Source organism: Epinephelus moara, chromosome 23, assembly GCF_006386435.1.
Source record: "Epinephelus moara isolate mb chromosome 23, YSFRI_EMoa_1.0, whole genome shotgun sequence".
NCBI lineage: Eukaryota > Metazoa > Chordata > Actinopteri > Perciformes > Serranidae > Epinephelus > Epinephelus moara.
The window spans coordinates 33,913,610-33,930,893 of record NC_065528.1 but is presented as its reverse complement, the minus strand read 5'-3'; the positions used below and the strand labels follow the sequence as shown (position 1 = coordinate 33,930,893).

The 17,284-nt window shown below is 44.0% G+C and overlaps 2 protein-coding genes across 3 annotated transcripts in view; both read right to left on the bottom strand.

Annotated features, from left to right (window-relative positions):
- Positions 1 to 13,228, bottom strand: part of stab2 (stabilin 2) — a 52,143-nt gene extending 38,915 nt beyond the window's left edge. For both annotated transcript variants that reach the window (XM_050036674.1, XM_050036675.1), the window contains exons 1-14: positions 13,131 to 13,228; positions 11,522 to 11,646; positions 11,120 to 11,235; positions 7,839 to 7,924; positions 7,554 to 7,620; positions 6,710 to 6,805; positions 6,488 to 6,610; positions 6,170 to 6,366; positions 5,332 to 5,459; positions 5,119 to 5,252; positions 2,114 to 2,193; positions 1,794 to 1,943; positions 1,145 to 1,288; positions 1,002 to 1,064 (exon numbers count right to left, since the gene is read on the bottom strand). In XM_050036674.1, the coding sequence (XP_049892631.1) occupies positions 1,002 to 1,064; positions 1,145 to 1,288; positions 1,794 to 1,943; positions 2,114 to 2,193; positions 5,119 to 5,252; positions 5,332 to 5,459; positions 6,170 to 6,366; positions 6,488 to 6,610; positions 6,710 to 6,805; positions 7,554 to 7,620; positions 7,839 to 7,924; positions 11,120 to 11,235; positions 11,522 to 11,646; positions 13,131 to 13,214 (1,593 nt within the window). In that variant the 5' untranslated portion in view covers positions 13,215 to 13,228. The remainder of the gene's footprint in view (positions 1 to 1,001; positions 1,065 to 1,144; positions 1,289 to 1,793; positions 1,944 to 2,113; positions 2,194 to 5,118; positions 5,253 to 5,331; positions 5,460 to 6,169; positions 6,367 to 6,487; positions 6,611 to 6,709; positions 6,806 to 7,553; positions 7,621 to 7,838; positions 7,925 to 11,119; positions 11,236 to 11,521; positions 11,647 to 13,130) is intronic.
- A 2,081-nt stretch (positions 13,229 to 15,309) lies between these two features.
- The window catches only part of wnt16 (wingless-type MMTV integration site family, member 16), a 13,089-nt gene continuing 11,114 nt past the window's right edge, over positions 15,310 to 17,284 (bottom strand). The window contains exons 3-4 of the mRNA XM_050036470.1: positions 16,741 to 17,030; positions 15,310 to 16,625 (exon numbers count right to left, since the gene is read on the bottom strand). Of these exons, the coding sequence (XP_049892427.1) occupies positions 16,167 to 16,625; positions 16,741 to 17,030 (749 nt within the window). The 3' untranslated portion in view covers positions 15,310 to 16,166. The remainder of the gene's footprint in view (positions 16,626 to 16,740; positions 17,031 to 17,284) is intronic.

Genomic DNA, 17,284 nt, shown 5'->3' with positions numbered 1-17,284 from the left:
ACACACACACACACACACACACACACACACACACACACACACACACACGTGGTTACGTTTAGCCAACACACACACATGGTTACGTTTAGCCAAGACACACACGTGGTTACGTTTGGCCAACACACACACACGTGGCTACGTTTAGCCAACACACACACGTGGTTACATTTAGCCAACACACAGACATGGTTACGTTTAGCCAACACACACACGTGGTTATGTTTAGCCAACTCACAGACGTGGTTATGTTTAGCCAACACACAGACGTGGTTACGTTTAGCCAACACACACGTGGTTACGTTTAGCCAACACACACACGTGGTTACGTTTAGCCAACTCACACACGTGGTTACGTTTAGCCAACACACACGTGGTTACGTTTAGCCAAATTTCATGACAAATTGTTTCCCTGAGTTTCATTTAGGGGTGAGCAAGTCAACCACCATGTGTATTGTATTCTGAGTAGATAAGAGTCTGAACAGGAAGTGGGTTTGTCTTAAACAGGAAATGGGTGGTGTCTCATCAAAAGTTGATATTTTCAGGTTGAACAAAAGTTGCTTTATTGATTTCTTATTAGAAAACTCTTTTCGACCAGCCTCAGGATTCAGCTTCAGATCAGTTTCGATAACAGGAGGAAGAGACTGATCACAGCTGCGCAAATACAGAGTTTCAGAGGTACAGATATTGAAACATTTTACACAGACGATAATTGCACCCTTCTTGAGTTGCAGCTACTTTCGAACATTAATCAGTGAAATATTTCAGCGTTGTTGAGTTTTACTGCTCCGTCTGTTCAGCCTCATTATTTCAGTAAATATTGATGATCACAGAACTTTAACTTAAAACTGATCAGAATGATTTTCATATTATGGAAACATCAGAACTTTATGCTCCCTTGATGTGATTAGGATGTTTAATATGTTATCAGATTTATATACGTCTGTCAGAGTCAGCAGTGAGACCCGACTCCGAACATGAACCTGAACCTGAAGCGTACTTACCTCTAATAACGACTTGTACTTGTCGAACTTTCCGTAGTCAGAGATGATCTTCATCAGGTTCTCCTGTTAGAACATAAGTCAGCGATCAAGCCGATGAACGAGTGACTTACTGACACATACAGTTCATCAGTTCATGGTTTCACCTGGGGATCGCTCTCCACGGTGGGCGCCACGCTGTCCATCACCTTATTGATGATATGGATCATCCCATTGGACGCCAGGAAATCGGCCTGGACAATCACACCTCTCTTCTTGCTGCCGTGGATGCGGATCTTTGTCTGAGAGTCCTGAGAGAGAACGACACAGATGGTTTAAAGACGTGTTTAATGATCCGATGATGTGGAGGTCATGAAGAGGACAAAGAAGAAGACGAAGAAGAAAATGATGAAACTTCTCTAATGACAGGAGGCTGAATTATTTAACAACATTAAAGTCTCAGTTTGCTTCAGATCACTGTGTTAAAGAACTTATTCATTCATTAGTAACTTTTATTACAACCTTGTGTCTGTTTCCTTTTCAGGGTCCATGTTGGTGAAACACACATTAAAGAGTTAAATAATCCAATTTATGCTATTAAGATTTAAACTGAGACATGAGACAGAAGAGAAAAATGTAATTCATAATCTCTTCAAAGTACTTTTGTTTTTTCCTCATGACGGCTTCATTTTGTTTGTTTCTAAAGTTTCTCAACATCTGAGTTCGTCCTCTGTTCGTCCTGAAAACTTCTTCAGAACATTATCGTCATTATTAAAATGTTCCTGCTGATAGACGAAGCCTGTCCGTGTGTCTCACCCCCTCCGATGTGTCAGTCTGTGCTGATTTTCCAGTCAAAGTGTAGAAGACCTCGGTTTTCTTCAGAGTGTCAAAGGGCATCACCCCGGCAACCAGGTGTAACTTACACAGGTACTTAGCTTTGGACAAGTCAGCTGTCAGAGTCCTCACCTGCTCAACAGACAGACAGAGGTGTGTTTTTTATTTTTTATTCAGACGATGTCCTTGTGAAGATGTAATCTGAATGAAACTTCAGATTAAACTACTGTCTGAGCCAACAGGAAGTATAACGAGCGTCGACTCTGGCTGAATGAATAAAGAACAGACAGATGAGATCTTACGGAGGTTCCTCTGAAGCCTTTGTTGATCGGGACAAAAACTGTGAAAGGACCCAGATTCTGCAGAGACCACGAAACAGAACCTGAAACACACAAAGACAGTTTGTGTTTTATTACTGACGATACGTCAGGCTGACTTCACGTGACAAAAACTGAAGAGACACTTTAAGGTACCGCTGTGAATCTGCAGCGGTCAGGTAGAGTTCAGTCAATCAGTTCTGTTTATATTGCCAGTGAAATATAATGAACGAATCTGCAGCGACACGTCTGAAACAGAACAACCTGAATCCAAACACACATGATCTCACACACACATATGAACTAAACAGGCTCATGGAAGAGCCTCTACCCTTAGACAATATCAAATCAATCAATCAAAGTTCTGAGATGAAAACACAGAAAACACCCCCAAGAAACACAAGTTCACACCAATTTGAATGTACACAGTGTCACCATGGATACGCTTTGATACACCTCTACTCTGACTGACAGGTCATCCAACACGTTTTCATCCCAACTTGCCAAACACCAGTGCTCTGTCCGACCTGGTCTCACTCTGAAGTTGTCAAAATACGGTGATTGCTTAGTGACTTCCAGCGTCAGACACCAACAAAAGCTGTATGATACACAGCTGGTTGCCGTTATTGTTTAACAGCACCTGTCAGCGTCAGCAAGAAAGGCAGCAGGACAACATTGAAAAGGTGCAGAGATTTCCTGTGAAAACAGAAGTGTATGTTGAAAACAGACAATGCATGTAACAGGCTGAAGTTGACACGGCATCCCAGAACGTCAACAACCAACACACCCAGGTACCTTGGACATCATATGTGGACGTGGAAAGTCCATGACCAAACGTGGACATGTGACGAGGTCACAGTGAGGATGTGTTCATCTGTCACATCAAAATATGACACACTAGCTTAGGTGTCCTCCTACGTCTGTTTTGGATGTTCAGGGACGGCAAGTCAAATTTACGCCTGTTACATGCATTGTGTCTTTTTCTAAATAAACTTACAATGTGGGTAAAACACTTTGTTTTTATGTTTCCTTCCTTCAGTTCAGGCAACAAAAGTTTGTGGTTACGTTTAGAAAAATCATTGTTTGGCTTAAAGTACATGCGATTCTTCCTAATGTAACCTCACATGACATCTGTCACTAGAGTGGCATGCTACACATATGAGCACACTAAGTTTTTAATAAAATAACTCCACTGACTTTTGGTTTCACACAGGAAACAAACAGTGGGTTGCTGACTGAAAATTTGGAGGTTGTTTGACTCATCCACCTCCACTGCCGCCCTATAGGGACTTTCTCATTGTTTCTATGGTAAGATGAGGTACAGTAAGGTAAGGTAAGGTAAGGTAAGGTAAGATCCGGTAAAGTAAGGTAAGTTAAGGTAAGATAAGGTAAGGTACAGTAAAGTATGGTGAGGTAAGGGACAGTAAAGTAAGATAAGGTAAGGTACGGTAAAGTATGGTAAGGTAAGGTAAGGTACAGTAAAGTAAGGTAAGGTAAGGAAAAGTAAGGTCAGGTTAAGTAAAATAAGGTAAGGTAAGGTACACTAAAGTAAGGTACGGTAAAGTATGGTAAGGTAAGGTACGGCAAAGTAAGGTAAGGTAAGGTGAGGAAAAGTAAGGTCAGGTTAAATAAAGTTAGGTAAGGTAAGGTACACTAAAGTAAGGTATGGTAAAGTAAGGCAAGGTAAGGAAAAGTAAGGTCAGGTTAAGTAAAGTAAGGTAAGGTGAGGTACAGTAAGGTAAGGTTACCAGCTACAGGTAAGGTAAGGTACAGTAAAGTAATGTACGGTAAAGTATGGTAAGGTAAGGTACAGTAAAGTAAGGTACGGTAAAGTATGGTATGGTAAGGTACGGTAAAGTAAGGTAAGGTAAAGTAAGGTAAGGTACGGTACGGTAAGGTAAGGTTACCAGCTACAGGTAAGGTAAGGTAAGGTAAGGTAAGAAAAAGTATGGTACGGTAAAGTATGGTAAGGTAAGGTACGGTAAAGTAAGGTAAGGTAAGGTACAGTAAAGTAAGGCACGGTAAAGTATGGGATGGTAAGGTACGGTAAAGTAAGGTAAGGTAAAATAAGGTAAGGTAAGGTACAGTAAAGTAAGGTACGGTAAAGTATGGTAAGGTAAGGTATGGTAAATTAAGGTAAGGTAAAGTAAGGTAAGGTAAGGTAAGGTAAGGAAAAGTAAGGTACGGTTAAGTAAAGTAAGGTAAGGTGAGGTACGGTAAGGTAAGGTTACCAGCTACAGGTAAGGTAAGGTAAGGTAAGGTAAGAAAAAGTAAGGCACGGTAAGGTGAAATAATCCTTTATTCGTCCCACAGCAGAGAATTCTGCAACAACATTTAAACTACAGTTGTTGCCAGTGATGTCAGAAATAGCTGCTGCCCAGTGCCATGAAGAGTGTCTTGGTGCGTCAGTGTCTGACACCAAGATCAGCTAACAAGGTGGCGGTATTTAAAGAGCTGGGAGTGAGAATGGGCGGGGTCACCATGGTAGTGACTTGTCAATCAGAAGGTAGCTACACCCTAAAAACTCCCCTGATTTATGGTGTTTTACTGTAACTGGAACCATAATTTACTAAATGAACATCGAGCTGTATCAAAGAAATCTTGAGACCACAAGAAAACTTTTACTGAGGTCATAAATGAAGTGAGACATAGACTCATTTACTCATAGACTCATAGAGGTGCCCCCTGCTGGACATTAGAAAGAATGCAGGTTTAAGGCACATCGGCACTGACGTCACCTGTCAGAGACAGGTGCTATGTCCACTTCTTAATACAGGCTATGGGTTAGCTTAGCTTAGGTTAGCATAAAGACTGTAAACAGGGGGAAACAGGTAGCCTGGCTCTATCCAACACGTCAAAAGGTCACAGATGAACACCTTCTGTCTCATCTGTTTCATCAAAGAGTCTAAATGTTCCTATAGACGTCTCTTCCTGTGTGGACAAAAACATTTGTCCAGTGAAACGTACTTAAAAATAAATTCTCTTCTTACCGAACAGAGTGATGGCGTTGCTCAGCTGACCGCTCCACTGTCCTCCAGGCTTCGTGTTCAGACTGTTCAGACGCTCCATGATGTCCCCGTAACAGACCTTACCGTTACCAAGGTAACCCTGGAGACAGGTGCAGCTGAGGGGCATGTTTGGACATGTTAAAGATATGTAAACAACGAGTAGATAACAGGAGAGAAGTAAAGAAGGCGACTGACTCGACTTGTCCTGGTCCCACCGTGGTGCAGTTGGCGTTCTTGTGACAGGAAGCAGGTGTGCAGGAATCCTTAAGGCTGCAGCTGCCGTTCGACAGGTGATCAAAACCAGGGAGACACTCACAATGAGACTGAACAGGAAACACACAGGGTTAATTTCCTCTGCTGCCCCCAGCAGGCTGCAGTGGTCATTACAGCCACAACATGAACATGTCTAATAATATGACAATAAAATCATCTCATATTAACACACAGCTGCTCTTTATTATCAGTCCTGTTCTTTATTCTCATCCTGTTTCTGATCCCGAACCTTATTTTCTTCCTGATCTGTCTCCTAATCTTGATACCACTAATGTTCCTAAATCTAATCTTGTTCCTACTGCTGGTCCTGTTCTTAGACCTCAATCCTGATTCCTTTCTTCCATTTCCTCCCTGTTAATTGTTTGGGGAAGTTTTTCCTTATCCGCTTTGAGGGTTCAAGGACAGAGGATCCAGGGACAGTGGGTCCAAAAACAGATGGTCCAAGGACAGAGGATCAAAGGACAGAGGATCTAAGGACAGAGGGTCCAAGGACAGAAAGTTCAAGGACAGAGGGTCCAAGGACAGTGGGACGTTGTACACTCTAAAACCCTTGGAGGCTAACCGTGATTTGTGATATTTGTCTTTATAAATATAAATCTGACGATCATATTTCTGTTCTAGTTTCCGAATCTGTTGCTGAAACATCTTGTGATTCTGAACTTGATCTTGGTCCTGTTTATCGGTCATGATTGCGATCTGACTCCTGATCCTGATCCTGCTCCTGATCTTTATCTCGTTCCTGACCAGAGTGTGTCCTCACGTTCCCTGGTCCGTCGTAGATGCAGCGTGCCGACTCGGCGGAGCAGCCTCCCTGTTTGCTCTGGCACGGATCGATGGCCATGCAGACTCGTCCATCCCCGCTGTATCCTTCATTACAGGTACAGACGTGCTGGTTAGGACCAGTATGGACACAGGAGGCGTAGACATGACAGACCCGCTGGACACACGGGTTTATTGCTGAGGAGACAAACATCACAACGACATCCCGGTCTTAAAATGTAAAGAACAGACACTTGTAAAACATCCTGGACATCACCTATGAGACACCAGACTGTCTGATGATTCTGTATAAACTCACATAAACACTGAGCTCCTGACTTCTGGTAACCAGGGAGACACTGACACACCAGCTGTCCCGTCAGAGCTTCTTCCATACAGCGAGCGTTCTGCTGACAGCTGAGGGCGGCACACTCAGGTAACTCTGAAACACAACACAGGTGACAGGTGACATCCTGGCAACCACATGGTAAAATAAAGACTCGATAATAATCAGTGTGAAGACATCAACAGAGCGACTGACCTTGATCACAGTTTGGACCTTTATATCCAGAAAAACAGGTGCATCTACCGTCACCTTTCAAACCAGAGTCACACAGACCGTGGACACATGAGCACACTGCAGAGACAACAGAAGAAGGACATATGAACACAGTGCAGAGACAACAGAAGAAGAACACATGAACACACTGCAGAGACAACAGAAGAACACAAGAACACTGCAGAGACAACAGAAGAACATGAGAACACTGCAGAGACAACAGAAGAACAAGAGAACACACTGAAGAGACAACAGAAGAACACATGAACACACTGCAGAGATAACAGAAGAACACGAGAACACACTGAAGAGACAACAGAAGAACACATGAACACACTGCAGAGACAACAGAAGAACACAAGAACACTGCAGAGACAACAGAAGAACACGAGAACACACTGAAGAGACAACAGAAGAACACATGAACACACTGCAGAGATAACAGAAGAACACAAGAACACTGCAGAGACAACAGAAGAACACAAGAACACTGCAGAGACAACAGAAGAACACATGAACACACTGCAGAGATAACAGAAGAACACAACAACACTGCAGAGACAACAGAAGAACACATGAACACACTGAAGAGACAACAGAAGAACACATGAACACACTGCAGAGACAACAGAAGAACACAAGAACACTGCAGAGACAACAGAAGAACACAAGAACACTGCAGAGACAACAGAAGAACACATAAACACACTGCAGAGACAACAGAAGAACACAAGAACACTGCAGAGACAACAGAAGAAGAACACATGAGAAATAAATGTGAAGAATTAATTGATGTGATTTATTTATTAATGTCATGACACGTTACCTGAGCTGCAGGTGGTTCCGTATCGACCAGGTGCACAATCCTCACATGCAGTTCCTGCAAAACCCACCTGAGATCATCACACACACACACACACACACACACACACACACACACACACACACACACACACACACACTAATGTCAGGAAAACATTACATTACATACACTGCTACGTGCGAGAACGTCAGTGGGAACTAGAACATCTTGAATGTTGACTACCACTATGTAACCACAGAACCTCCTCAGAGAGATCAGGTAGAACCTAACGGCGGTATGTGGGGTCACCTGACAGCTGCAGGTTCCGTTCCCTCCCAGTCCGTCAGAGCAGACTCCTCGGTCGCTGCAGGGTCTGTCAGCACTGTCAGGACACTCTGAAACACAAACATCCACAACAGGAAACAGTCAGCAGACGTTTGCGGAGCGTTGTGACAACGTTGTTCTTATATTTTCTGTGAGGAAACAGATCCATCCCTCCACTTCCTTCCTCCACCTCTTCCCCCTCTTCATTCTCTTTATCTTCTTCCTCTCTTATCTCTAGGAGTCATCACTTCTTCCACAGATCTGTTTCCTCCTCCTCTCAGAACAAACACTTGTCATCAGGACGAGTTAACACTGTGTCCACCTGTGGACGTGTCCGAGTTAAAGGAACAGTTCACCCACAACATGACCATCTGTATATCAGTTACTGATCCTGTCCCACGATGAGTTCATGGAGAATATTTGGTTTTTCTCTCAGTCCACCTTTAACAACAGCAAAACTACATCAAAACATCAGTTCACAGACCGTCACACAGCTGCTGCAGAATCATCTCTCTTCTCATTTATAAACACTGTACGTACCAAACGAGGCCTGAAAGAGGCGAACGCCACTTCCCACAGAGGAGTTGTGATCTATAAAAACAGACCTGATGGGAGAAACTTTGACTCATGCTTACAGACGTCTTGGAGACGGGGAATTGACAACACAGACAGAGAGGTGGAGCCTGATTGTAGAAACTGCTGAATATTTTTTTGGCACACACCATTTTTGGCTTTTGTCTGTAGGTACATTTTTAGTATGGATCGTAAATATTGTTTTATAAAGGAGACACTTGGACTTCACAAACCCATTTACATTAAACTATTGTGAACTCAGCTGACAGTGAGACGGATCTCTGCTCTCGTCACAGCCAGACTAACCTCAGTGATCTTAGGAGCTGCTGGTCGACATCAGTCAGTGTGTTTGTGTCCCAGGTGAGATCAGACAGTGTCACAGCTTTGATGGTTTTACATTTAAGATGAAATCACCTGAGCTAACACTATATCTTGTTATATCCTCATGTTGTAGTTTTATTGTTGCGATGATTTGATGTTGTGTTGTCTTGTTGTTGTTATTGCTGAAGCAGGTTGGTGCCATTTCTTTCAAAAACATGGGAAGAAAGGCAACGAGCAAATTTTTCAAATTTTCTTCTTTTTGAATTTTCTCCTTATAATTTCTTGCTATTTTTTTTGGGCCATTTTTTCTTTGGTTGCTCGTTGTCTTCTTCCCATGTTTCTAAAATAAATCAGGCCAGTCTGCTGTCAGGTTTCAAAGGGTTAAAACAAAGTGGTCTTTATGAGTTAAGATGTGGTGAGGAGGTGACACACTGATGGTCGTAGGTGGTCGCTCAGCTCCATGTGTGACCGTCAGCACATTTGTGTCCTGCTGCTGACTGAGAGACTGCAGAGAGGAAGGAAGTCCTGATTCCTGCAGGACCATCTGCTTCCTGCAGGACTGCACGCTCCACATGTGACAGGAGGAGGTGTCACCTGGACGCCTCCTCCTGTCACTGAGCTCACCCTCTCTACGGATTCAGTCTTATATATCAGAGCAGCCTCAGGTGTGACTCTACAGGTGTGACTCTACAGGTGTGTGACTCTGCAGGTGTGACCCCATAGGTGGGACCCCACAGGTGTGACTCCACAGGTGGGACTCTGCAGGTGTGACTCTACAGGTGTGACTCTACAGGTGTGTGACTCTGCAGGTGTGACTCTACAGGTGTGACCCCATAGGTGGGACCCCATAGGTGGGACCCCACAGGTGTGACTCCACAGGTGGGACTCTGCAGGTGGGACTCTGCAGGTGTGACTCTACAGGTGTGACTCTACAGGTGTGACCCCACAGTTGTGACTCCACAGGTGTGACTATACAGGTGGCTGGCCTCTTACAGTCAGGATGCTGCAGAGTTCACTCATGCGACTATTTTAAATCATGATGTAGTAACAGTACCTCTGGTGTACCCCAGGGGTCAATACTGGGACCAAAATTCTCTCTAATATATATTAATGATCTATGTTAAATTTCAAAAAACATTAAAATCAATGCGGTCTCACTCCAAAGTCACCAAAAACCGGCACTTGGTCAGTGACTTCCAGGGTCAGAGAGTGACTTTCACGTAGGCATGATACACAGCTGGTTCAATAAGTTTGGGAGAGTTGTTGACAATTTCATGTTTAAATAAGAGAAGGAGGATTATAGAAGAGTTCACTTCTTCCTTTTCATCATGTCTTTTTTTTTGTTTTCTTTGTTTTTAGTTTTTGTTTTCATCAAAATAAAGTCATTCATTCATTCATTCATTCATTCATTCATTCATTCATTCATTCATTATTATGATGAAAAGTAAGAGTGTTAAAGATCAATATCTCGATAGGTTTCAACCAGCAGATGCTCCATCAGTGGAGCCGAACAACTGCTGAATGAGCTCCTGATAATAATCTGACGACAGCTGTGTGGTTAAAGTTTGGTCAGGTTTTGGCACAGACAGTTTTTGGGTAGACGTAAGTGGTCAAAAGAAACCAACATTGACTGTTGCTAGGAGACAGGATGTGGTGTCCATTTTGATTCACTGTTACCCCACATGTAAAGACCCACTGTGGAGTACCTCAGAGCTAGTACCTGGTGCCCCTGCTCTTTACAGCAGGTCTAAATTAACACTGATCTCATTCAGTCTGTCCAGGACATTAATGACCCCGTCAGCTGTCCCCCACAGCAGCACGGTCTGCACATGTGCAACATGTCGGCATTGTACGTTTCTGCAAACCGCAGATCATTTGTACGTTTAATATGTATCATACCAGTGTTTCTAAAGTGACGTAGTATCTGAGCTGACTGTGTCATCAGCAGGTGGAGGGGACGGTGGATGGTGTGACATGTTAGAGACACACCAGCCGAGCTGGAAACACTGTTCAACACCAACACACAACACTGGATGGTTTTATTTCCTGTCACTGTTTCTCCAGCTGAGATTTTTCCCCCCAAAAACCAAAACCTGATCTTTTTCTAACCCAAACTGAGAGGTTTCTGTGCCTGAACAGAACCACATGTTAACCACAGAGCTGTAAGAACACAAAGTTCCAACATATCTGCAACATAACACTGAAACATATCTGCGGTTTACAGAAACGTATGTATGATGTCAACATGTATTCTGGTTGTTTAGCGCCACCAACAGGTCGACATCAAGCCTCAGTGAACACTGATCGAGGCATCACAAGCAGGTATCTGGACCTCAGACCTCCATTAGTGTGTTATGTGTCTGTGTTCTCACCGTTACAGTCCGGACCCCAGAAACCAGGACAGCAGGTCTTCACCTCCTCGTCCCGGTAACACTCGAAGGAGCAGCCGCTGATGAGCAGCTTCAGACTGGGTGTCCTGATGTGGTACCTACACACACACACACACACACACACACACACACACACACAATCAGGATTTATTCCTGTTCTACATCAGAACATCTCCAGGTAATAAACCTGCTGCAGAACTGAACTCTGGAGCTGAAAGAACACATACTAACTTTAAACTGGATCTAAATGTGAATCAGCTGGTGTGTGTGTGTGTGTGTGTGTGTGTGTGTGTGTGTAACACTGTCTGTAGTGAGTGATGATGTCTGAACCTCTGTGTTGTTTCTCTGCAGGTGCTTTCGTTGGAGCGTTGTAAAAAAACTCACTTGCAGTCCTGAGCGGTGGATCGTGGTGTCTGTTTGTATCCTGACGGACACGGCATCAACATGCTGATGCTGCACGAGTGACACGCCGTCCGAGTCCTCAGCACCGTCGAGTTGGAGCAGAAGTTCTGAAACAAACAGCATCACATCATCATTATCATCGTTAGTACGAAGAACAGAACTATGTCAATATAATATAATGTGATATATATATAAAGAGGACTGAGGCCTTTTTCTGTTGCTCCACTTTCTGGTGCACTTTAAGAGGACTGAGTTCAGTTTGTTTAAAAAGGATGACATGTGAAAAAGGTTCTTCCACAGAGTCTATAAAGGCAGATATCACTCAGGATATTAAAACATTAATGTAAGAAATATGAAGTAAAGATAATTATGAGGACGCCTCACCTGAAGCTGTCGTTCTCTATCGTTTACACTGAACTCAAACTGCAGCTCAGTCACTTCCTCTTTAGCTCTGCAGCACTTTGCTTTTTACTGTCAGTCACTTTGACACAGTTTGTATTTTGACAAATTCTTTTTGCCTCAGTTCGGTCTCCACATTCACACCAGTAACGGTGTTTTCCTCCCCATCACTGGTCTTTATGGTCACATGAGACCAACAGCATCAGCCTGTACTGAAGGTCATGAGCTTTAACCCAGGTGTTGTCACTTAGTCTGAGAGTCCACAGTTTCACACTGACTGAGCCTGATTTAAACCACGTTCATGAGCCACACTTAAATGTTAAAGTTTGACTCGTCCATATTAAAACCTGCTCCAGGATTCATCTGAACCAGAACGATATATTTCATGTTCACACTGCTTCACATCAGCTTCAGTGTTTTCTGTAAACATGTTCTGAATCTGATGCTGCAACAAACAAACAAACAAACAAACAGATCTGATCTGATCTGACGAGCAGCGCTCGGCCTCTGCTCACTGATCACAGGTCAGTTTCACACTCTCTGCTCACTGAGCACAAACCACAACTTTAAGTGTAAATGTTTCCATCAACATCTGGACCAACACTTGATCCAGAAAGATCTGAGAACTCTAACTCTTCAGATATGAGTCAGGTCACATGAACTGTCCGTCTGTCCTCTTTCATTCTAAAATACAAAGAAACAGACAGTGTTTTTCCAGGACCTCCAGGACCTCCAGGATTACAGACATCAGACATGTTAATGTGGAGCGTGACGGAGCGTAAACAGGAAACTACTGGAACAACTGCTGTGGTTATCAGCTCCATCTGATCCACCCAGGAAACACTGACACACACACTCGTACACACACACAGGACCTGGAGCAGACCTGGAGCAGACCTGGAACAGACCTGGAGCAGACCTGGAGGACTTCACAGCAGCACTCTACGTCAGATTTATAGTTTCCAAAGTATCAGATAAAGTTTAAAACTTGTTTTCTAAATGAAGACGCTGCAGCTGATGATGATGATGATGATGATGAAGGCTGACACAAACACATTCACTGAGCTGAAATATTAAAAATCATCTTTTTACTTTGGAAGAAAATTAACCAACTTTATATTTAATGATGGTGTTCCTGTACCTGCTGTCAAACATGCTCATGATAAAATCAGAGATGAAGATCAGACTGTACCTGAGGAGACGCAGCTGAGCTCATTTCCATCATCATCATTATCAGAGGGACAAACAGCAGCTTCAAACTCCGACAGCACTCCATGACGTCTGATCTGAGCTCTGTCTGTCACCGGCTCTCCTCCTTTTCATCCTCCTCCTCCCCCTGCTCCTCCTCCATCAGGTCCTCCTCCTCCTCCTCCTCCTCTTCCTCCTCCTCCCCCTCCATGTGTTTCCTGAACATCCAGTGAGACTCAGAGGAATCTGCTGAGTCAGATTATTTTTACACACCGACACAGACGAGGAAGATCAACATGTTTCTTTTTTTAAATTCTTCGTAACCAAACAAAAATAATCTGAGTTCATGTTTTACAGAAAAACGACATTTTGTTTTTTAATCTTTGACGACGTCACTGTTTTTATGAACGAGACAGAAAAGTTTAAGTGACATAAAAACGTTCTCTCTGTGAGGAGCATCTGTTCGTGCTGAGACCTCCTTCACTGCTCCTCCTATTATGAATAATAATAACATTAAACTTTGTGTCTGCAGGACTTTATGAACTCAGTGTGAAGACTGTTTCTGCAGCATTGAAACGTGTCAGGATGAAAAAATAAATCTGACAGTTGAGGACACAAAAATATCAAACAACAATAACTCTCTGATGTTTCTATAAAATGTTTTGGTGTTTAGCCACTTTTGTGATTGATCAAGAATCACAGGGCATCACAGTTAGATAACGTGTGTGTGTGTGTGTGTCCAGAGAATGGCAGGAAATCCTGGACTGTAAAAACGAATCTGTCGCTGGTTTTCTCTTTCCTGAAACTTTCTGCTCCGTCATCAAACACACACACACACACACACACACACACACACACACACACACACACACACACACACACACACACACAGTGTGTGTTCTGCTGAGTGGTCGCACTAACAGGACGGTGTTGTTTGTTTTAAACTCATCATCATTAATCACATGATCCAAACTACTGTCAGCTCTGTGTGACAGCAGTGACACACACACACACACACACACACACACACACACACACACACACACACACACACACATCATATCATATGATCAGAGAGTTTATCATCACTGAAGCTTCGTCACACAGCAGCAGAAACACAGAGATCATTATAAATCACTCTGAAATAAATTCCACAGTCAGAAACATCCAGGAGCCTGAACGTCATTACATCATTTAGAATGAGCTGCTATTATGAATCATTATGAAGTGATGATGATGATGATGATGATGATGATGATGATGATGGTTGATAAAGAAAAAATAAAACTATAAAATCTGATCTATCTTTGTGATCATTTTAATGCTTCCTCTTTTTTTATGAACAGTTTGTTGCTGTTGATGAATTTGGTCCGAGTGCTGAGGACTGTGTGTGAGACAGTGTGTGTTTTACCGTCAGTGTTGTCTCCGTCTGTCCGTTTGTCAGTGGTGTCTTTGCTCCGTCTGTCCAGCAGGAGGCAGCAGAGGGATGAAGAGTGATGAAGACTCCTCCACCTGAAACCAGTCTGATCACAGGTCAGTTTAAACTGCTCCTCTCACTCTTCATCACAGAGGTGTCACATCACTGTGCTGTATCACTACACACTGTCAGACACACAAGATGTACATGAAGATTACTGACAAAAATTAAATGTATTTTTATATTCAGTCATCAGGAAGGAGCCTATTCACTAGTCAGTGATTAGCATATAGCCCCGCCCATGAATATCCAGTGATGACCATATAAGGAGGTGATAACTACGATGGACAGGTGCATCCTGTTGACCTGCGAACACATGGAGCCAATAAAGAGAGAGAACCTTTTCCGACACTGAGACTGAAGTGTTGTTTTATTTTCCTCTGTTAGCAGTGACAGGGACAAGTGAACCAAACGCCTGGGAGGAGCTAACAGGTGCGTCAACTCTGTGTCGTCTGTTGGAAGAACCGTCCAAAAAGTTAAACTAAAATAGTTCAACATGAAACTTGATGCAAAAAAGCACAACAGCTACAGGAGGCTCCGCCCACTCAGCTGTGTTCTGCTTACATCATCAGAGAGACGTCTCTGCCTCAGCATCGTTTGTCTCTGTTGTTAAATTAAAGCACTATCAAAACATGACAGTGTGATGTCACAGTGACCCTCATCATCACAGGATCACCCTCCAACTCTCTGACAGGTTCAGGTTCACACGCTGCCCGCTGGGGGCGGAGTCAGACGTCCACAGGTCTTATTAAACCAAACCTGAAATAATGTTTCTTCAGTGATCATTAAAGAAGAATCACCTGCAGTTTGGGGCTGCGCTGCGTTCAGAGGGCAAAGAAGTTATTTTAGTGTTACACGTTTGTTTTAAGTCATTTTAAATAAGTGTTTTATTTCTATCATGTTTGACGTGTTTCACACACATCTGTGTGTTGTGAATGTTACAGAGCAAAAACTGTAATTTCTAATAATGACTAACAACATTTCTGTTCAGTATCTTGTCGACACTACGATCAGTCAGTTATTAATTCCTATAAAAACATCGGAGCGACGAACATGATGAATAAATTTCCTTCTGACAACAGTTTACACACAAATTCAATCTGCTCACGTTTCATGAACGAGACCCAAAGTGTTTCACTTACAGAGTAACTTTATTTTGAAAGAGTCTGAGTAACGAGCAGAAACTGAACATTTCCTGTGAAAACTGAAGTTTATTTTGAAAAGACGCAACATGTGTAACAAGGTTAAATCAACACGCACATGTGTACGTCCTCTGACAGAGCGGTGGTGTTTGATGAGCTGGGATGAGACGTGTTGGTCCGCGTGAACCGAAATGTCTTTCAAATCCTCCTTATTTGGTCCATTCAGTGATGACATCATCACTTTAAAAAGCTCGTTTCCATAGAAACGTTCCCAGTGGGTTAAAGGACAGTCCAATAACGTCCGTCCAAACATGAAGCGTCAGTTTGTCCTTAAAGGCTCCCGTCTGTCTCCTGTCTTCTTTAATCCTTTTCTCCAGGTGTGTTGTTGTTGTTGTTATTTACAGGTGTGTTGTTGTTGTTGTTATTTACAGGTGTGCATGTCGTTCATGCTCTCGCAGCGGCGGCAGCGGACGTAGCAGCACCAGATGAACTTGCACTCGCAGCGTTGGACGTGTCTCACCAGGTGCGTGTTGTACCCTCGGCCGCAGCACAGCAGGACGCAGCTGTCCGAGCCCGTGGACGTCCGGTTGCAGCGGCGTCCTCTGGTGCCGGCGATGCCCCGCCGCCGGTCCTCCACGCAGTAGTTTGGCGACTTGTTGAAGAAGATGAGCTGGTGCATGTCGACGGGGAGGCGGTGCCGATCCTTCCTCCTCGTCTTCCTCCTCGAGCGGTCCGACACCTGAACGCTGTCCTCGTACTGCTCCTTCAGGTACACGCCCACGCGCTCGAACGCCGCCACCGTCTTCCAACACGTCTTCAACGCACAGGAGCCGGAGATGCCGTGACAGCGACAGTGCGTGGACATCGTCCTGACGATCGCCTGAAGGACAGAGAGCGGAGACGTCACCTGTCAGAGTCTGATCAACAACGAACACCATGTTATTTTATGAATTTAAAAATGACCACGTGTTTCCTGTCGGTGGCGGCGGCGTCACCTGTCGTCCAGCCTCACTGTTGTGCTGGTTGCATGTGCTCAGCGTGTACCCTCCTCTGCTGGTCGACGTGTTTTTCACACTGTTGTCGATGAACTTGCGGCTGAACCAGATGCCGTACTGGACCTGATCCGAGCAGCCGCCCCAGTGCCAGCCCTCCTTCGGCGAGCCGCCGCCCTGCAGCCGAGTGTCGCAGCCGCACTCCGTCATGTTCCCCTGACTGCAGGAGCGTGTGACGGCGTGGACCAGCCCTGCCGCCATCACCGCGTAGATAAACGCTGTCTCTTTGGTTCCTACAGGACGAGACAGAGACAGAAAGGGTCGGGGTGACATCACAGTGATGTCACACATCACCAAGTCCTGATCCAGGAGGAAGAACCTCAGATATTTGAATTTAAGATCAAACTAAATGTGTTTGCACTCAACTGAGGGCGAGTGAAGAAGACAGACAGACACACAGACAGACAGACACACAGACACACAGACAGACAGACACACAGACAGACAGACACACAGACACACAGACAGACAGACACACAGACAGACA